Below are 21,853 nucleotides of genomic sequence, written 5' to 3' on the forward strand. Positions count from 1 at the left end.
TCTCTCAATCTTAAACATTTTCTCATTCAATTTTTGCCTTTGCAACAGTGTAGTTTAGTGTGCTTGGCCTTTTTTGCATAATTTTCCTCATCAAAACCTGCACAAATGTGATCAATCGGAGTGGTTTCAATACCATAACAATAAAATTTCAATGACGTGATAATGATGTCTGATGTGCATGATGTAAACAGATTGATCGTCACTTTTCAACTGCAAGTGTCTTATGTACATTCCTCCATATAAATGAACATGTTCTCTTTCATGGATTTGAAACTAGCACCAAGGTGGTCTCAAAAATCTATTCCTGATCTGATAAATCACTGAACGCATACTCAGTGACAGAGAGAACCTGATGTGATGTAATGTTAATGATGTATCTGACTTCCCACGTTCACCTTTTCCATTAATACACTCAGATAAAACGGCTTCACATCTGAACCTGCTGTTTAAGTGGCAGCTCAGTATCGCCAACAACTAAATGTATATAAATTATTGTTAGCATTATAACATTACAACCTCCCGATTTAAAGATTATCCGTGATTGTTTAGACCGAAAAACTGTGAAATCTTTCATTTTCTTTCATTCCCGTGGTCTGATGTGCTACTGTTCCTCAAGTTTGTGACTGACTTCATGAAATTGAACTTTCTGAAAGACAAAATAAAGTTAAATGTGACAAAAACAGCCATTTTTTATTTGTTTTTTGGGCTGTATATTGAATTTTTTTTTTTAATTTTGATTCAAGATTATTCAAATCTGGTTCTTCTGATTATATTTTGACCTGAATAATCACTTTTATTGACGAACCGAATAATCTTATAAACAAATAAAATCACAAAACACACACAAAACAACTGAAATCCCACTAAATCGTCGGTCGTAAAGGCTCGACACAGCGTCTGGTGGTGGCCGGAGCAGTGTTCTGAAGTGAGCGCCGCTTCCTGTGCGCGGCCGGACACTTCCTGGTTTTGTCATGGCACCGTGAGTCATGTCTCCAGACCAAACAGACCAAACAGACCAAACAGACCGTTCAGGCCCAGCGGACGGACCAGGGCAGAGGAGGAAAGACTTATCTGATCCTGAGGAGGCTGAGGAAGCGCTGTATCCTCAAAGACACGGGAGCGGAGACTGAACTATAGTCTGCTGTGCTAGTCGGCTAGTCTAGTATTCAGTGTACAGTCTAAGCAGGCCTGTGAAATACACCTGCGGGAGGTCAGAGGTCATGTCTCAGACCGCAGGATGAAAGCAAGTAGAAGAGTCTGCGTTTGGGCTCGGTTACTGCAGGGCAATCACAGCAGGGCAGAGGAAACCAAAACAAAACAAACATCGCAATGCAACAGGACCTAGAGTGAGGAAAGTAAGTATTTGAACAGTAGATTGCCTCTTCCATTTTCTAAAACAGTTCCAACAGTTCAGATCTTTTCTCACCGAGCTGCCCCGTTGCCCTTTCCAGCTTTGTGGAGGTCGACAGTTTTGTCTCCGGTGTCTTTTGACGGCTCTTTGGTCTTGCCCATGGTAGAAGTCTGACTGACTATGGTATGGACTGGTGTCTTTATGCAGCTAACAACTTCAAACTGATCATTTAGATGAATAAATGGAGCAGAGGTGGACTTTTTAAAGGCAGACTAACAGGTCTTTGAGAGTCAGAATTCTTGCTGATTGGCAGGTGTTCAAATACTTTGCAGCAATAACATAAGAATACATTATTTAAAAATCATATAATATGTTTTCTGGATTTCCCTCACAGTGGAAATGCACCTACGATGAACATTTCAGACCCCTTTATCATTTCTAAAATTGCAGGGTGTTCAAATACTTACTTTCCTCACTGTAGTTTGGCCTTTTTGATCAGAAACTGACTATTGAAAAAGAAGTGACACTGTTTTTGCTTGTTCCACTCGTTTGATGTTTCAGTCTTTTGAGTGTTGGTGAATCGCCTTCAGCAAGAGCCGTCCCCGATTGATGCTGCTGAAACTCGACTCAACAGTACCAACTGGGGTAGAACTGTGGATGAATTTAAGGAGTACATGATGGCAAAGTTTAAGAACTTTTTGTGGGTTTACCTTTTTGCTTGGCTTCCAACAGTCGCACGGCCACAGAGTTTCAATCATTTCATGCCAACGTTCGTCAGATGTCATATCAGAAATACCGATCGAATTCGGCTGGTTGGCGGGATATCGTTTCTAGAGGAATATTTAAGTTTTGTTTAAAGTTTGGTTCACAGTTGTCGGGTGAACGGTGTCGCAGATATCCAGGGTTTTTGAACTGCTTTACAACAACTTTTATCCAGCAAAGACGTTCATCAGTGTCAACACTAAAACCTCAAAATTACACAAAAACATTAGAAACATTTAGCGCAGCACGATAAATAAACAACACAAAGGGTTTCAGACAAGCTGTGTTGCAGTTGTTGGTTGTTGGAGTCCATCATGTTTGATCTGTATGCCGCCAACCACCAGTGCCATTCATTTATTACAATTTCATGCGTAACTCGCTGCAGCAAAGCCAACATTTGTGTTTTGCACGATTGTCGATTGCCACAGCTGACATTAAAGAGTAGGACTGGACAGATTACGCAGCTTTATTTACATTAAGTTTACATCAGGACTAGAACCAAGATGGGATCGGCTGGTGAACAGGAGGGGGAAGATAGTTAGTGGCAATTTTTCATTTTGATCATTTTGAGTCAAATTCCAGAAGCCTGAACGACACAGGCCCAGTCACCACCATCTATTTCCATCCTCCAAACCCATGATATGAGAGGACTTCCCTAAAAAAGCTGGTGCTGTTGTCCTGTCGTCAAAGAGGCCTTGGTTACCGCGGTGAACACACTGTTGTCTTCCTGTTGGGGACCGTGACACATGCGAGCGTGGCCCGAGTATGTATTTTTAGCACCAGTTATTGTTGCTCTGGTGGAGATGCGTCCTGGGGTTAGGCTCACGATGAGAGGGAAGCAACGTTTCATTATCCCACGCAGTGTTTGTGAGGGGCCCACGGCGCGGGGGCCCGCGGAGCAGCAGCATCACACGTCTGGTCCAAGGACACGTCGTACAGTATAGACCCTTCAAACAGAGCACGCCGTCAGGATCATTTAAAGTCCAGGACGGAAGCGGCTGGAGGCAGAATAAAGTAAACCATAAACATTTCAGAGATTGAGTGATGGGAGGAGGAGGATGGGAGCAGGAAGTTGAAGCATGATGACAATGGCAGTTTGCTCATACTTATACTCTGTGGTTCTGCTAAGCTGACTGTAGTACATGGACTGAAAAGGGAATACTGTATTCATGTGGGCGTGGATATTTCTGGGATACAGAAATCAGAAATTGTAGTGAAGTTCAGCAGAAAGTAGATCAACTTATAATAGCATGAAATACACAATGAAATCAAAGTTAGAAGAGATCAATTATGGTGAAATCATGCTTTTATTGACCAAAATCAGATCTAAATACTAATGAAGCCTTCTTTCAAGCCTTGAAATTGTATTTTAGCTTCATAAAAAGTGTAATTTGTAGTAAAGTCGGTTATATATCTGTGGATAAAATGAAAAACTATTGCAAATACAATCATAACTGTCTTTGAACCAGGCTCTGTCATTGTTCACATGGGTCTGAGAGGTTTTCATTTGGCAAAACCACTTTGACGTTTTGTGATATTTTGAGGTAAAAATGTCTACATTATGTTCCACTTCACTTTCACCCGGAGTTGTATTTATCTTCACTCATGCTTCTTTGATGTTGTTTATCAAGTCCTCTCTCTCAAGCCTCAGAAAACACTTGATAAGCTAGCTTTTGTTTATTTCCTCTTTTGTAATTTCCTCTGCTGCCAGTAGATGGACGCTAACACAAAAGATGAGGAAATGCCTGCCTGAGATGAAGTAAATAGTGCTTTTCAATTCTAAAACGTGTGATGCCAAAGAAACAGAAGTAGTTTCCCCACAAAGATAGAGCATCGCAGTTGTTTCCACGGGGATACACCCCTTTTACTCTGGATACAAGCGTGTCTAGCGTCCGTTCATTGTGTTCACAGCTCATTCAGTAGTATTTTTAAAGGTTCTCCAGGAAAATTATAAAAAAGAAAACGTTTTTTAAAATGTTTAAAATGTTGCTGCTGCTGCTGCTGCCTTGGCTTTAGCTCCCTGTATCCATTAGCATCTTTAGCATAACATTAGCGCTTTTACAACTTACATTTCAGCTTTTGGATACACCCCAAAGAAGGGCTAAAAAAGACCTAAAAGCCATGCACTCCATCGTACTTCTTACTTTTAAAATAATTTGAAAATAACAAGGGAAAGCACTACAAAATTTTACCCACTCTTCCTCTTAAATTTGTAAATCTGTGCATTTATGGAGCGTGAATCGAATCATTTGACCATAAACACCATTAATATTATTTAGCTTGACAATTTTATAATTCTATAATTCGGATATTTTTAATTTAAAACCCATTGTTATTACTTGTACATCTAGTATTCTACAAGTCGTTACAGGTTACGTTTCTCTCAGTGGAAAAGATTAGAGTGCTGTATTTGAATCACCCTGAGGTTTTATGTGTGTGTGTGTCTCTGTGTGTGTGTGTGTGTGTGTGTGTGTGTGTGTGCGTGCGTGTGCGTACGTGTGTGTGTGTGTGTGTTGTAGGACTGTCTGAGGAGAGCACTGTCCTGACCCCAGCCTTCACCAACAGCGTGCGACTCTTCCGTCAGGCTCAGGAGCACTACGGCAGCTGGGACCTCATGTGTGGGACGCCGCCGCAGGTAAACCTCCATGTCGTCCTCTTCATTGTCCTCTTCATCGTCCTCTTCATCCTGGGTTTGTTACATTAAACCCTGTTGTCGTTGTGTTGTCGAGAACAGGACTGTGTAGCTCAGACGGCGGTGCGTGTTTCTCTTGACCAAATGAATAAACAGTACCACAGTAGATGTACTTATCGGTGGTATTCGTATCAAATACAGGTACAATCCCGCTCAGCTTCTGCAGCCTTGTTTGCTTATCCATTTCAGCTCTCACACATATAGACCTATGTCACCTATAGAAATCTATGGGTGACATTTTGATAGTCTGTGTTGTATTTTCCACTTTCGCTCGGGAAATTTGGGTCATTTTCAAATATACAAATTGGTCAAAAGGCTTATGCAAAATGTCAGCCACAGCCTTTTTATAAGATACGATAATCCTTTATTGTCCACACATGGGGAAATTTTGTAAACAATGTCTTAGTCAGAACAATTAAGCGTGTTTTTGATTTTCTCATCCAACACAACATGTCTTTTATTTGCCTCTATTTGCCTCCATTACAGAACTTTTAAAGGGTTTAAATGGTCCAAAAAGCCCATTAAAAAGCCTGATGTTTGCTAAAGGAAGTGCTCCGGTGTACAGCATGAATAGTGAATGGGTCTGTTATTGACGTGAGCGGGCTGTTTGTTTACTTTGTCCAACCGGAGCGATCAGAGCGTTTAACACGACTCGCCCGTGCTTTTCACATGTTGCCTCCTGAGTTTGGGAGGCAGGAAGTAGTCTCTGTGTTATTGGAAAGGTTCCACCGCCATGTTGTTGTTACAGAATATGTTGGTTCAACTTTTCTATTAAAAAACAAAACAGAATAGAAAACGGGACAAAATAAAGACTAAAATTAGACTTCTACATACAAAATATTTACGAATAAAGTGCGATATTGATGACAATCGTAAATGGTTTATTTTTTTTTGACATTTTGATTAAAAAATGCAGCTGTATTTGTTTAAAAAAAGGTCTATTTGCACGTGTGTTAGAGTCTGCACAGTCCATACAACGATTACAATGATCAAAATATGACTGTGATTATTTTTGATTGTCGATTAATCATTATATTTGACATTAAAAACAAAAGAAAATATATTTAGCTCAATTAAAATTATTTCTTCATCGTTATATTCCGTTATATTATAGCCATATTGCATCAGGCCTGTATTATATTCTACCTATGACAATATTTGGACATGTTTTGCTTGTAGAAAATGTGTTTTTCTGGTGATTAGTGACACTTGTAAATATATATGATGTGAGGCAGGTGACGGGGCCTGGGTGTGAGTCTGCAGTGAACATGTTTATGGTGTGAGGGGCCCCTGAAGCCCCTCTGTACAGCTCAGGGGCCACAACACTCTACTGAAGATACACAACAACATGTGCAGAGAGTGAGGTCATGGCTCGTTCAGTCAAGTTTACAGCATTTGTTTTATTTATGTATTTGACATTTTAGATTGCAACATTGTATTTGAGTTTGTGCAAAATCAATGAGCGATTTTTCAGAAAACTTCAAGTATCTCAAAAATATATTCTACTTTTATGTGAATTCTGTGTCCTCCCTCGACGGAGACTTATGTTTTCACTCACAAAAGCAGATAAACTCTGTACGCAGTCATAGTCATCAAATATTTAAAAAACAAAAAGCCCAAGGTCTCATTATTTTGTAAAAACACGCTTTGCTTTATCGAGCAGTAATAATACTAGTATCACTTTGACATTACAAGAGCATTTTCTCACCGTGGTTCAGACATCTTTTCTATTTATATTCACTTAATGAATGCAGAAGTTTCCATAAAATAAAATGACATAAAATAAAAGTGTGATGGAGTGTGGCAGAAAGACGAAGTCCACACACCTACAAAGAATTATCTAACAAGCAGTTTTTTATTTCTTTTTTTGATAGATGACTCACAGATTGAATATAATGTATTAGTTTTTTCTGTTCTAATAAATATATAAATATTCAACAGAAAATGTTTTTTTTTTTTACCATTAAAATGTAATTTAATGCTGATCAAATCAGAAGTATATGTATATTTTAGCATTATGATTATGCAAAGCCATAGATTATATTTTTTTAACTTAATAATCATGATTTATTTTATTCAATATTTCTGGTAACACATATTAACATCTAACAGATTCCTTATACTGTTTGGTACTGAAGTATTCATAAAAAAATTCTCCACGATGTCGAAACGAAAACTGCACTTTGGATGAAGAGGTTTTGCTCGTTTAGTTTGATAAGAATGAACTTATATGAAATGTATGAGGAGATCGATCATGTTTTATCATAAGAACAAAAGTACATACTTGATGAATATTAATGTCATAAATATTTAATGGCTGTAATTTTAAGAAAAGTGGGGCACTGGGAGTGTCAATGGCAGAGAGAGATTTTTTTAAATGGGAGTCAAACCAAATTACCAGTTTGAACCGCGTGTTCTGCGGCTGACAAAGATTTTTGGATTGCTAAAGGAATTTTAAACTGTTGTTGATAAAAGTATTGTTTGCGTCTCTTAGATTCTGGCCTGCCTGGTGATGGAGGAGCTGCATCCCGACCTGAGGAGTGTGATTGGGCCTCGGCTCAAGGGGAAACTGCAGCAGAGGCACCGGAGCTGGATGCTGGTGCGCTTCATTCACACTTACACTGGGAGAAACATTATTGTTAGGATTCTATTTTTACTTGAGTTAGTTTTGTTACGATTTCCTCTACGTTTCAGTTGTCAAGTCGTAAAAACAATGGGCAGTGCATTAGTTGAAGCTCAGTAACAATTCAAAACAAATCATGAAATAGTTTTAAAATGCTCAATTCAGTCAAAATGCGCGTCCGCTTTAATTGATTTTATTTTTATTATCATTTATTGTGTGTTAAATTTGTTGTTATTAATCAATTTTAGAGATTTTTGCTTTTTGTTTTAGCATCCGTTAGCATCATTAGCATAATAGTGCTTTTACGGCTTTTGTTTTCAGATATTAAACTTTAACCCAAAGATGGCAGACTCAGTACTTCTTAAAAGCCATGCACTCCAGGAGAGAGTAAAATTGGAACTGACAGTACTTCGACATTTTAGCTACTCTTCCTCTTAAATTGGTAAATCTGTGCATTTATGAAGCTTGAACGCAGCTTAAGTGAATCATTTGACCATAAACACCATTAATATGATTTGGTTTGTCAATTCTTTAATTTGTATTTGCCGTAATTTAGATTTAATGTGTTGCATTTTAACAACCAACAGTTATCACTTGTATATCTATTATTTCTACCAAGTCATTTTTAGTGTACATTTGACCAGTTTCATACCTCTGCTCGTGTCTGATGTTCCGTGTCTGTCAGATCTCCGGGGCGGTGTACAAGCAGGTGCTGGCCCAGACCACGGCCCGGTACGAGGCCCTGTCGGACTGTTGTGAGGCGCAGCGGGGGCCCCTGGACGCAGCTCTGAGGACCGACATGGACCAGCTCGTCAACTCCAAAGAACACGTCTCCGCCAAGATCAGAGGTGACAATGTAACTCACGACACCAGGTCTTTAGTGTGTCAGAATATTATTATCGACTCAAATATAACTACATTTGAGAGTTAGGTGGTTTATATAACACATAATGGAACTTTATTTGAGCTTTTAATAATGTCATAGCTTTGTTCGAGCATCAAAAATAATTGGAGTTGTATTTGGTGTCATTCATCTTGTTCATTAAGAAAAAAAAATGGCTTAATCAATATGAGAATTTAGTTTAATTTTTTTTATTATTATTTTGTTAGTCTTATCTCCAAGCCCTAACTGCAGTAGAACTTGAGTGCTGGGACGCTCTTTTACTGACCCCTGACATGTGGCCCCAAGGATGAGATATCTAATATAGTCACTGCCTCCTTCACTCAAGCCAAACTCAGACAGAAATGTGCAATCACGTACATTTATTTCAGTGCCGTGTGAGAAATGACGAGTTCATTGGACATTTCCGTTTCACTCATTCATTCTTTGATGTTTTTCAGTCCCCTGTGATTTTTGCCATATTTATTTATTATTTATTTTTTGACGAATAAAAATATAGAAGTGCGCCTTTATTTTGTTGGATTACCGTTAAGGGTCAGCAATGTCTGACCAGCAGACTCCACCCATTTGGAGAGGCGTGTATTCTGGATCTCAGGCAATACAAGATTCACATTTTGACGTGTGCCCCATGTGACAGACCCGTCCTCATTTTGTCCCAGTTCAGTGTGAGAAGGTCTGGACGTGCCGCTTGTAAACTGACCTCCTCAATGTCCCTCTGTGTTTACTGTGTCCAAGGGCTGTCAACGATTATTCGGTTAATCGATAATCGTGATGATTCAGGTCATAATATAATCATAATCGTGACCATTTTAGAAGCCAAATTATGTCTTTTTAGTTCAATGTCTCATCCAAAAAATAGAATTAAATGTAAAGAATTTGACTTTATCTGGCTGTTTTACTTATATTTTACTTGATTTTGTCTTTCTGAAAGTTCAATGTCGTAAAGCCGGTCACAAACTTGAGGAACAGTAACACGTCAGACCTCGGGAATGAAATAAATAGAGGGTTCACTGTGTTTTCTGCTTCTCTGCACAGCTGAGAGGCTCGTCTAGGGCTCTTTTAATAGAACCTTCTTGTTTCCATGAAGATGCTGTAGCTGGTGTTTAAGGTTAAGGTTTACAGCGCTCGGGACCCATCTGCAGATCCAAAGTCTGGAGGATGTGATGTATTGTGCATGTTTTGTGTTGATTGGGGGAAAGGAAGGAAACCCGCCCAGACACAGGGAGAAACATGTAAATTCAGCACAGAAAGGCCCGGTCTGGCCCGGGAGTCGAACCTGTGACCTTCTTGATGCCACTGTGCCATTGTTCATGCCAAGGAGACAAGCAATATCATCTCTTTACTTTAGTACTTATTGAGTACCTATAATGATCACATATTTTACAGCTCAACTCTTGCTGTACAAAACAAAAAAGTCCCATCCGAGCATGTGTTTTTTACTCAATATTGTTCCAGTAATAATCTATTGAAAGATAAGTCATTATAGTAATTACTGGGACGACATGCACAGATGACAAAAGGTCCTGACCGCCTCACCTGCCCTGACAGCCTCACCTGCCCTGACAGCGCCCCCTCCCTGTGCCTTTGGGCGTTGTCCTGTCAGTCGTGTCACTCTTTCTTTCACTTGGACATTTGTCGTCAGTGTGAAGCGGACAGGCCACATTCCTGTATTTTGACTGTACAAATTGAAACTACAACTGCTGCATGTGAGTCAAAACCGAGAGCAGTTTGGTCTGTTGTTGTAGTATTTAAATTAGGGCTGCAACTGACGATTATTAAGTAGTAAACTAGTCACTGATTAGTCTTTAGATCAGTCGACTAGTCAAACTGTTGTGCCTATTGTACATTGAGACTTTTTAAATACATTATCAAGCAAATAAAGGTCGACATATGGTGACTGAAGGCTTCTAGACAGAGAATATTCATGAATAAAGTGTAGGAAAATCCGAAATATTTATTAATTTTTGCCGTTTTGATAATGTGGTTGTCTTTGTTATTTATGTACGTCTGTATAGTTGAAGTGCCCCCTACAGGTCGGACGACTCATTGAACTAAAATGCAGTTAAGATAAATAATTTAGATTTAGCTGAAAAAATGTATCCAAGAATAGCAATTTTTTAAATATGTTTTATCACATTAGGAAATTACCGCGCAAACACTGGGAAAAAACGAATCTAATGTCATTTTTTTAAAATTTGACAAATAAAATGTATATGAGAGCAACTTTAATTTGTTGAATTAATGTTTGGAGGATCTTAAAGGTTGTTTCTTTTGTGTAAATCCTGCATAAACTTTGACTGGAATGAGTGAAGTCACACACTACAAAAATGTTTGATATTTTCAGTATTGGGGGGGGCAGCAGAGTCTCTATATTGAGTTTATTACATGGTTGTTATTAGTCCTTAAAGTGCATATGACAGGTTAGAGTATAATAGATACATTTGGATCAAGTTTGTCTAAAATTCGAAGTTTATTGCATTTGTTTGTTGGTTGTGAAAGCCAAAAGGACTGAGGACTGAGGAGGATTCACAGTCTTCCTGCTTAGATTTGCGTTCAGCTTCAACATTTTGAACTCACAGATGCATTTCCTCTCCCTCTTTTCCCCCTCTCACAGCCGCCGTGCTCCCCAAGGCGGAGCAGCTGTTGCGGACCAGTGTGCAGCCGTACGTCAGCTCCATCCTGGACGCCCTGATGGAGCCCACCAGCCGCGGCTTCGCTGAGGTCCGAGAGCTCTTCTCCAGAGAAATGGTTGAACTCAGCAAGAACTCTGTGGACCAGGACCAAGACAAGTTTGGAGAGGTTGGTGCAGGGCCGATTCTATGACTGATACTGCAAGGCTCCATGGGGTCCTAAACCTTTTATTAGTCATTATTTTATTAGGATTAATAAAATGTATATGGACAACAGCAGAAAGAAAAGGCACAAAGGGATTTAACTGGAGTTTTAGGCATTTCTTATCCATTTATTCTGCTTTTATTCAAGTATAAATGCAGTTTCTTGATACGTTTCGATTTGAAAATTTGTTATTGAGTGAACTTACACTATCTTGTGATGTTTTTTGTGCATTTTGGGCAGTGTTAGAAAGTAAAAATACAGTTACGTGGCTAATAATGTTCTCAATTACAAGTACTACTGCCAAAACTGTTCTGAATTAAAAATAAAACATATGCATGAAAAATACTACACAAAGTCAGGGCGACCAGACGTCCCCTTTTAGCCGGGACAGTCCCAGTTTTGAGCCCTGGGTCCCATGTCCCAGCAGATGTATCCAAACCCATTGATTTGTCCCGGTTTTATACAAGATATGTCCCAGTTTCTGACCACTTTGATAATCACCAACAGTAAAGAGCGGAATATATTGGTTTCTTTGGCCAAAACAGTGAAAATCTAGCTTTACACTGAGAGTTTGAAGTGTAACAAATGGTTAAAATTTTACTCAAATACAAGTACAAGCAAATCCGCACAATTACAGCAACGTGAGTATTAGGGTCAGATGTCCGGTCAGATGTATTGATGTTAAGGCGTGTGTCCTGCATCACGTGATCAAGCCCATGTGACGGAAGCTAACGTCAGTGGAAGGAAACGCTTGGGATTTATAAGATGGGCACGTTTGTCATTGGCAGGTAAAGAGTTTATGCCATTTAAAATTATTCGGAGGTGAATTGTCTGGAAGGAATGAATGCCAGTGCGACACTTACAGGATGTGCCACGCCTCAGACTTAATAACGTTCATTATTTCAGGTATTAGAGCGTGAAAACATCCAAACTGACTCTTTGTTATCAGAAAATGATCATGTCACTCATAAGATTAGCTGTTGTGTCTGAGCCAGATGCCCTTCCTGTACCAATCAAAATGGCATAAGCAAATATTAATATAAAAACATTAACATACTGAAATGTAGATTCAATTAAAGCAGCATTTATCTGCAAAGCTTAATTTATATTTAATTTATTATAAGGAAATGTGGGTCTGTAATGATTAATCGGGAACAATCGTGACCAGTCGACTATTAAAATAATCATTCTAATAATTTGTAGTCGTTATCTGACCATACACACTCTAAAACATGTCAAAATGTCATACAAATGATAAAAACAATGTGATTTTACTCAATAATGCTCAATACTGAAAATACCTAGAAGCTTAAAGTTAATATGTTTTATCGTTATTTGTTTTAAAATGTATTAGAATAATCTCAGTGTCACTAGAAATAAGCATTTGCCTTGTCGAGCGGCAACTAACGATTATTTTAGTCGTTGACAATTATCTCTATTGTACACTGAGACTTTTGAAAAGCATTATCAAGCAAATAGAGATATAAATACGGTGACTGAAGACTTCCAGATAGAGAAGATAAGAGACAGAGAAGAGATTATGGATGAAATTCTTTGACATTTTTATTTACTATAGTTGTCTTTATTATAAAAGGGTCTTTTCGCTTTTATAGTCCGTATAGCAGTCCAGATATGATGATCAAAATACAACTACAAATATAGTCATAAATATATAAATATAAAGCCCTAATGATCATTTTATATCACTAGATTAGGTTTGGATTAGGTTAGCTATTGTCCCTTATGTTTGTAGCTGATGTTTCCGTGCAGACCCCCTTATCCTCTACCTCCTCCTCCTGCAATGATCTTAAACTATACCAGAGCTATTCAACATCAGGCCCGCGGGCCAAATCAGGCCCTCCAAGTGAAAAAAATCTTGTTTACAGTTTTGACCTGGTTTGGTCTTGGTTTAGTCCTTGTGTAATTCTGCTTTAGACCTGTTTAGATTCTGGGCCAGTCCTGGTTCAGACCTGGTTGGTACGAGTCTTGTCCTAGTTATTTTTTATATTTCTAGTTCAGTTCTGGGTTTGATGGGCAATTTTGAAAAGCTGCAGGTAAATTTTGTATGTTATTTCTCACAAAAACCTAATCTATCAGTAGTTGCATTAACTCAATTATCAAAAGAGGAATATTTTGTGCAACCCAAAATGTTGTTACAGTATTGTGTTGTGCACCTCCGGCCCAGAGGCCTCCGCCTTCCGAAAAATCTGTCCCTCTGGACTATTAAATTGAATAGCCCTGAACTAACCCTGTTGTCTTTTATCCTGGCGCAGTCGATGGAGCGACTGTCCATGCTGGCGTTTCACCCGGTGAAGATGCGCCCGTGTTACGATCAGCTGGAGCGCCTGGAGCTGGAGGGTCTGCAGCAGAGGTTCAGCGTGAGCGGACCCTCGGTGTTCACCAGCCGGGCGCAGATCCTCATGAGAGAGGTAACACTGAACGTACCACTGCACCGCCCGGGAACGTCTTAGGAATACAACTGGACCGGAAGTTTAGACACATAGAGTCTGTATAGTTCAGATAACGATTACAATTATCAAAATATGACTATGATTATTATTTTGTAGCGTCATGATTAGTTGAGTAATTGTTGCAGCCCTAATCCAGGCAAAACAACAACATCTCCATGGAAACAAGAAGCACAAAAGGCACATGTTTTACACCCCTACAAACACATGGATCTGAATTTGTATGTTTTATTCAGATTTATTCAGATTTCTGTCTCCCCCTGCTGGACATAGACTAAATTGAACCACTTTATTACCACTTAAAACCACTTATTAGCTTTTTTGGCCGGTAGGTTTTATTAGAGGGGACAGTTCCATTGCGCTGGCTTAATCCCACTCATGATTATTACCAACTGTATTTCTTTTATGATTTCAGCATATGGACAACGCCGTGTACACGTTTGAGACGCTCCTGAACCAGTCTCTGGAGGCTCAGGGAGACGAGAGCGACCTGTGCAAGAGCGTCCAGAAGAGTCAGGACCGCGTGCTCAAGGTGCCACAAGAACCACAAAAACCACAAGAACCACAAGAACCTCAAGCAAAGCACCACAGGAACACATCAAACTAAGCAAAAGCTACAGTGGGAATAGTTATTAATTAAGAGTGGGCAATATTGACAAAAATTCATACATCAATATTTTTGCAGGATCTTGATAACAATATTCAGTTGATATTTTGAACATTTCTGGTTTGAGGTTGAACTATTACAACGTTTAAAAAAAAAATACCACAAAAGTGCAGAAATATCAAAATATCCTAAATAAAATAGATATAAAATAACAAAGATAGTAAATAATAATACTAGCAATATTAAATGTTTTTATATCCATTTCCAATACAAGTAATCACATAAAATCAGTAATATTTGTGACTATTGTGAATATATTTGATGATTTCTCACATAGATAATCTAATCTAATCTAAGGTTAAAGCAGGATTAAAACACCTTTGAACTTGGGTTAGAATAGGACCAAAGAAGGACTAAACAATATCCAATCCAGAAATAAACCAGTCACAAAGTATTAGTGAACTGTAAAATGTATTATTATTTTATTATTATCTGAACATGTTTTTGATTTGGTCAGAAATTCGACTACGACAGCAGCACGGTGCGCAAGAAGTTCTTCCGAGAGTCTCTTCTCCAGATCATCGTTCCGTACATGCTGCAGCAGCTGGCTCCGTCCTGTTCACCGGTAATCATCATTATTATTATTATTATTATTATTATATTCACCAGTGCCAATCATTAGCAGAAAACTGTCCACCACTGAAACCACCAGACTGATCAGAACAACCATTAAACATTGACTTAAAATGACTTGAATCCAGACATTGCTTTGTTTCTTTTTCTTTTTTTTCCCTTTATGAAAATGTCTTTGGAATAAAATACAGTGTGTGCCCAAGACAGAACAAATAGGAATCCAAAACCCATTTTTATTTCCAACTATATCAAATATTTTCTTTGTTAGATACAGCAGTTTACTCATGTAAAGTGAATGGTTTTGTCTGCCCTCTCCAGGAGCTTCCTCGCTTCCAGGAGCTCATCTTTGAGGACTTCTCCAGGTTCCTGTTGGTGGAAAACCTGTACGAGGAGGTGGTCATTCAGTCTGTGTCCAAGGACATCATGTCAGGTCAGCACGTTTCAGCACCTCCGTTACATTTGAGCACGTGCTTTGTGTTTCTGATGACCTCACAGCAGGTCAGAATTCACTGTTTCACTGCCAGATTTAATGCTTCATATCTGTCATTACTGGGCCTCTTCAAATGAAACAAGAAATGACACAAGGTTCAACATATAAACAAAAGTGAAATAATTGTTTTTACTAAAGCCTCAGAAAATGGTTCCATTGTTCAACTCCAAAGTTGTGATTGTTTCATGTTTGTGAATCCAATCCCAGAACAAATAATGATAAGGTTCAACCTTTGTGAATTTATATTTTGGCTATTTTGCTCAAAAACACGAAATCGTCCATAGAGTTACACAGGCCCCGCCCACCATCTGAGATTATGATGTCACCATATGGACACAACATTGATAAGAAGAATGTGTTACTGTTATCATGATGTTTGTATGTAAGTATGGCAGAGCAGAGGCATTAATTCATTGATGAATCATTAGATTTATGACACTTTCCAGTGCATTATTCACTCCACACTGGTAAAATACTGCTGTGCCCCGGGGCAGAGAAGCTCCAGTCTGCACCATCGGGCCTTTGCTCCTTTATGTTCTAACCAGGCCACTAAACTATTAAAACCCAAGTATTAAGAGAAAATTATAATCATTTAAAAGTTTGCTTGAGTTCTTGAGTAGAATTCAACATCCAGTCACAATATGCTGGGACTGGATGTTGGTTACCATGGTGATGCTCTCATTGACTCTAGGCTGGGAATATTTACAGCCTATATTTATCCTTTAGGCTGTTGGCCTGTTCTGAAGCTGGTTGTTTTCTTCTTTCTCCTGCAGCTGTGAAGGAGGCGGCCGTCCAGCGCAAACACAACCTGTACCGGGACAGCATCGTCCTGACCAACAGCGACCTCAACCTGCACCTGCTGGACGACGAGGGCGCTGTGGACTGGAGCTCCAAGTTCTCTGCTGAGGAACCTCCAGCTTCTGAAACTGCTGAAACTGACTCTCCTACAACCGCCCCCCAGCTCAGGAGCTCAGGCCGAGGGTCCAACTCGGGCCACAACAAACGCCGTCAAGTGGTCTCCCTCATCCAGCTGGAGGGGGTTTCACTGCCCTACGAGTCGTGTCTGGAGGTGCCCGGTGTGGACCACATCCCAGAAGAGGGATGGGACAGTCTTTCCAGCCAGGAGGAGGAGGATATCATGTCCCCGGACAGCATCACTCAAATTCGCGGCCTGCTGAATCCTGTGGTGGAGGTCGTTTTGCCGGTTTCAGACGACGAAGAGGTGGCGAACGGGACGGAGACTCAAACAGGGTTGGTCGTCATGGGAGACGGCATACAAGAAGAGGTAACTCACGTAACTACATTGCGAGACAAAGTCCCGCGAAGTTCCCTCAAATTCCGAAACCCCACAGAAATCGGGGAGCAAAAACCTGCGTCGCCGATCTGCAAAACGTTCCCGAAGATCGTCGAAGAGAACGACAAATTAAACCGCGACGATTGCGAGACGCCTCCGCAGATTGAAAACTTTCCGGAGAGTAAAACTGAACCGTGTCCCGAGATTCAACGGGAAAGGTCTCCGCACAGTTTGCTCCAGCGGTTGATGGGAACCAAGCGGCAGGAAGAGGAGGCGGCCATCAAAAGCGCCATCCACGAGCTGGAGATCGCGGTGCAGGACGAGGAGGACTGCGACCTGAACGCGTCCGGGCCCGACTCGGACGCGGAGCTGCCGGGCCGACCGCAGCAGGCGACGGACTACAGCTCCCACGACGACAGCGGCTTCCAGTCGCCGACCAACGAGGGGCCAGAGGGTCCTCGGCCAATCACAAACGGACAGGTCGACCCGGTGGATGTGGAGGTGGTCTTGACTTAGACAATGGAAGGTTAAAGGAGACTTGTGGTGCTTTTTAGAGATACTGTTGGATCGAGGAATGAAGAATGGATGAAGAATACTTTGAAAATGTGTTTAGTTCGTGAAATCTGAATACCTGCATTAGCATGGTCCAATCAGAGTACTGCATTCTGAATACTTTAAGTTGTATTATATCAGAGTGTAAAAACATGGCAGATGATTAAAACAGCTTTATGTTTATTGCTCCATTTGCTCTATGTGTATTTATCATTGATTAGAGAGGGAAAAAACAGCTGTATTTCCTGTTTTTCTTATTGTGCCGTATGAAACCTAAATGTTGTGATATATCACCGTGTATTCCTCTCAGTTTAGGAAAGTCTATCTTCTGAATACCACCAAATGAAAGAGTAACTGTACCTGAATACAGTGGCTCAAAATGTGTATTCTGAATATGTATATTTGATGTATATATTTTCTTGTGAACACTGGTCACGTTTTAGAACTGTTAATAATGTGTGTGGGAAAAGGCCTTTCAGAGCGAGCGCTGTAAACGACCACATCATGGAAAGGTTGTTTTTAGTTTTACATTGGACAGTATTTGATATATATATATATATTGTCATTAGCGCTAACTTGAGCTGATTCAGTGGATGACGAAGTAAACACTAAGGACGGTAAATGAGGTCATGAAGGCTCTGAATGAGAAGCTGATACGAGCCGTGGACAGCAGAGGTCCTGAAAGACAATATTTGGCCTTTGTACTAAACCAGCTCTAAACAGGACTATTCTAGGTCTCACCAGCAGTACACGTACCACAGCTGGCTCACTCGTTTACTACTGCGCGCCTTATTTTACTGACATATATTATGTAGGATTTTTAGGGGTTTATAATTAAATAAATTATACTGAGCAGCTAAAATACTTGAGACCAAACAAAGAAGGAGCTATATTAATGCCATATTTGTATTCCAATGTTTTGAGGGCCTGTCACCAAGAAACGTTCAATATATAATTAAAATCATAGCTTTATAATGTGTGTAGTCAAAGGTTTGGACACTTTATGTTCCTACTTTGTAGATATTGAAGACGTCACAAGACTGTGTAATGCCTGAACCTGACCAGTAGAGGGCCTCGTTGCTTTACAGGGGTGTCCAAACGTTTTTCACCAAGGGCCGAATTTTGAAACTTACAAGGAGGAAGTGAATTATTTGACATAGTTTCGATGAGGCTCCACACCTTTAATAAGACTTGGAACATTTACGTCATATTGGTAGAACATCAACAGTTTTTGAATGTGTCCAATTTTACAGTAAAACGTAAAACATTTTGTTGTTTGGATCAAGCCTGAGGGCCAACGAAAAGTGGTCTGAGGGCCACATTTGGCCCCCATAGTTTGGACACCCCTGTTTTAACAGAATCCAGTGTCCGGGTCCTTTTTCCAGCATATGAAGTCATCTGTAGTGTAATGTGTTTTTATGTGTGACATACATGCCAGACTGGAGTGGAACGCCTTAATGTGTTTATTGAAATTAGGTCTTGTTATTATTACTTTACTTTTATGTTTATTTAATTTGAAAGTGTCTTGTCAGGTGACATGTTCAGAATGCATAGGACTAGATGTCGCTTCATATGACAAGTTGAATTGTTTTTCCTGCTTGGGCGTGCACTTATATTCTGTCATGAAGAAAGAAGAGAACTGGAATTTCCTGCTCTGTAAATAATAACAAACCCAAATGATGTTTTCTTTAATGAGGCCAATATGTTTAAATAAAAGTGTAACATGCAATTTTATAAACATATTAGGGAAAAAAACTGGGCTGAATAAAAATATTGAATAAAACAACTTTATTTTGGCACTTTATTTCACAGCGTCACACAGAGGAATCAACACAATCCAAAAAGAGAAGTGTTGATTGGAGGCGGCAGTCGTTAGTGGTTCGTCAATGATTTTTGAAACCTCCTGACTCAAAGTGCAGAGTCAGGACTGGAGGAAGTCAAGACGTTATGTGACATTTACAGACAGTACCAGTTATGAGAACAATGAGGAACAACTGTAACCACAGCAACCACACAGCTCTGAAAGACTGTAAGGAAAAGACAACTCCAATATTAAAAGGAACCGTATGTAAAAATGAGATTTTTATAAATATGATTCCATAAACATGACTCGTCTGTGCCAGATACGAGGTGCAAACGATCAATATAAGTTTTAACGATGAGAATATTGCAATGCTAATTTATCCTTAATTGTAAAACACGTTATCGTTTGGTGTTTTGGTTCTCAAGACGATTCTCCAAACAGAAGCTGAACACGAGCCTGAACACAAACTGAGCAGGAGCTGAACATGAGCCTGAACACAAACTGAGCAGGAGCTGAACATGAGCCTGAACACAAACTGAGCAGGAGCTGAACATGAGCCTGAACACAAACTGAGCAGGAGCTGAACATGAGCCTGAACACAAACTGAGCAGGAGCTGAACATGAGCCTGAACACAAACTGAGCAGGAGCTGAACATGAGCCTGAACAAAAACTGAGCAGGAGCTGAACATGAGCCTGAACACAAACTGAGCAGGAGCTGAACATGAGCCTGAACACAAACTGAGCAGGAGCTGAACATGAGCCTGAACACAAACTGAGCAGGAGCTGAACATGAGCCTGAACACAAACTGAACAGGAGCTGAACATGAGCCTGAACACAAACTGAGCAGGAGCTGAACATGAGCCTGAACACAAACTGAGCAGGAGCTGAACACGAGCCTGAACACAAACTGAGCAGGAGCTGAACATGAGCCTGAACACAAACTGAGCAGGAGCTGAACATGAGCCTGAACACAAACTGAGCAGGAGCTGAACATGAGCCTGAACACAAACTGAGCAGGAGCTGAACATGAGCCTGAACACAAACTGAGCAGGAGCTGAACACGAGCCTGAACACAAACTGAGCAGGAGCTGAACATGAGCCTGAACACAAACTGAGCAGGAGCTGAACATGAGCCTGAACAAAAACTGAGCAGGAGCTGAACACGAGCCTGAACACAAACTGAGCAGGAGCTGAACACGAGCCTGAACACAAACTGAGCAGGAGCTGAACATGAGCCTGAACACAAACTGAGCAGGAGCTGAACACGAGCCTGAACACAAACTGAGCAGGAGCTGAACATGAGCCTGAACACAAACTGAGCAGGAGCTGAACACGAGCCTGAACACAAACTGAGCAGGAGCTGAACATGAGCCTGAACACAAACTGAGCAGGAGCTGAACATGAGCCTGAACACAAACTGAGCAGGAGCTGAACATGAGCCTGAACACAAACTGAGCAGAAGCTGAACATGAGCCTGAGCACAAACTGAGCAGGAGCTGAACACGAGCCTGAACACAAACTGAGCAGGAGCTGAACACGAGCCTGAACACAAACTGAGCAGGAGCTGAACACGAGCCTGAACACAAACTGAGCAGGAGCTGAACACGAGCCTGAGCACTTGGAAGCGTCTCTGCAGGTTAAGGCTCTGGAGACACAGTTCTGTTGTTATCGTAGTTCCTTTTTCAAACCAGTTCGAGCACAGACGGCTCCTTTAAATAATACGACTCTAACCATTTTGTTTACATTGACAACACATCTTATTTAGTTTTAGTGTTAGACCAAGGCAAAGACACAATTAACAACAGTAAAATATACATGTTCAATCCTCAAAAAACATATCTATTGTAATGTTTACGAGTTTCAATTATTTAAAACCATCAAAATGTCACCTTTCATTTCATTTCAAGTCCATTCTGTCCTTTAGTGTTGGCAAGTGCGGTTCAGGAGTCCCGCTGATGCATAAAGTAAAACAAGGACAAACACGCCAGCACAAACCCAGCTTTCAGTTTCCTGTGCGCGCGCGTCCTGAACATCCAAAGAGGATCGTGTCCGCGCTCTGCAGTCCTTTTCCTGAGCGGTCACATGGCGCTGCGCTCGGTCAGTGAGGTGAACAGGGGGAAGAGCAGGAAGTAGCCCAGCACGGAGCCACAGATCACGGCCAGGAAGATCCACGTGTTGTAGGACATGACGCAGAGCATGAGCACGTAGCCCAGGGCCACCTGCAGGACGTGCAGACAGGCCTGACCGCTGTGCAGGAGCAGGCTGCGGAGCAGAGGCACAAGAACAGCCGTGAGGAGATGAACCAATCACAGAGAAGTGGCCAATAGCTTTAGTTTCCTCTTAAACTCTGCAGATTATGCAGCATTAAACAACATGAGTTAAATACATCAAGATTCTTTTATTTGGCTCAATCGATTATTAAGACCTTGAACTCGTAAATAATTGCAAATAATGAAGCTATTTCTACATTAATGGAAAACTTGTGTTGTCAAAAGTATCAAAAATCAGATACTAATGTAGATACTAAAACTAGTATCAAAACTAGATACTCACTCAATATAAAACATATCAAAAATCACATTTAGACCACAGAGTTTAAAACCTTGCCAGGAAGATGAATTCTCCTGATTTTTCTGAGTTCACAAACTCTTGAGAATCCATCTTGTAAAACTCCTGCTGATTGGTTTGCACTCTGCACCAGTGGTTTAACGGGCCAATCACATGACATTTAGGGCCTGCAGATTTTTCTGCTTCTTCCGCTGTTGTGACACTTCCAATCAGCGTATTATTAGTATTTTATTAACGTCCCAGCGGCTTTTGGCGAGAGAATTCACGGATT

At 40.4% G+C, this 21,853-nt stretch overlaps 2 protein-coding genes across 2 annotated transcripts in view; one reads left to right on the forward strand and one right to left on the reverse strand.

Annotated features, from left to right (window-relative positions):
- The window catches only part of LOC140367270 (protein Niban 2-like), a 41,761-nt gene extending 22,816 nt beyond the window's left edge, over positions 1-18,945 (forward strand). Inside the window, exons 6-14 of the mRNA XM_072453644.1 lie at positions 4,633-4,748; positions 7,300-7,404; positions 8,114-8,276; positions 10,944-11,128; positions 13,438-13,593; positions 14,048-14,164; positions 14,757-14,864; positions 15,191-15,302; positions 16,136-18,945. Coding sequence (XP_072309745.1) covers positions 4,633-4,748; positions 7,300-7,404; positions 8,114-8,276; positions 10,944-11,128; positions 13,438-13,593; positions 14,048-14,164; positions 14,757-14,864; positions 15,191-15,302; positions 16,136-17,172 — 2,099 coding nt within the window. The 3' untranslated portion in view covers positions 17,173-18,945. The remainder of the gene's footprint in view (positions 1-4,632; positions 4,749-7,299; positions 7,405-8,113; positions 8,277-10,943; positions 11,129-13,437; positions 13,594-14,047; positions 14,165-14,756; positions 14,865-15,190; positions 15,303-16,135) is intronic.
- A 1,253-nt stretch (positions 18,946-20,198) lies between these two features.
- The window catches only part of slc31a2 (solute carrier family 31 member 2), a 10,030-nt gene continuing 8,375 nt past the window's right edge, over positions 20,199-21,853 (reverse strand). Inside the window, exon 4 of the mRNA XM_072453643.1 lies at positions 20,199-21,276. Within this exon, the coding sequence (XP_072309744.1) occupies positions 21,093-21,276 (184 nt within the window). The 3' untranslated portion in view covers positions 20,199-21,092. The remainder of the gene's footprint in view (positions 21,277-21,853) is intronic.

Source organism: Eucyclogobius newberryi, unplaced genomic scaffold (assembly GCF_026437365.1).
Source record: "Eucyclogobius newberryi isolate DKJ021-1_F unplaced genomic scaffold, fEucNew1.0.hap1 SCAF_2, whole genome shotgun sequence".
NCBI lineage: Eukaryota > Metazoa > Chordata > Actinopteri > Gobiiformes > Gobiidae > Eucyclogobius > Eucyclogobius newberryi.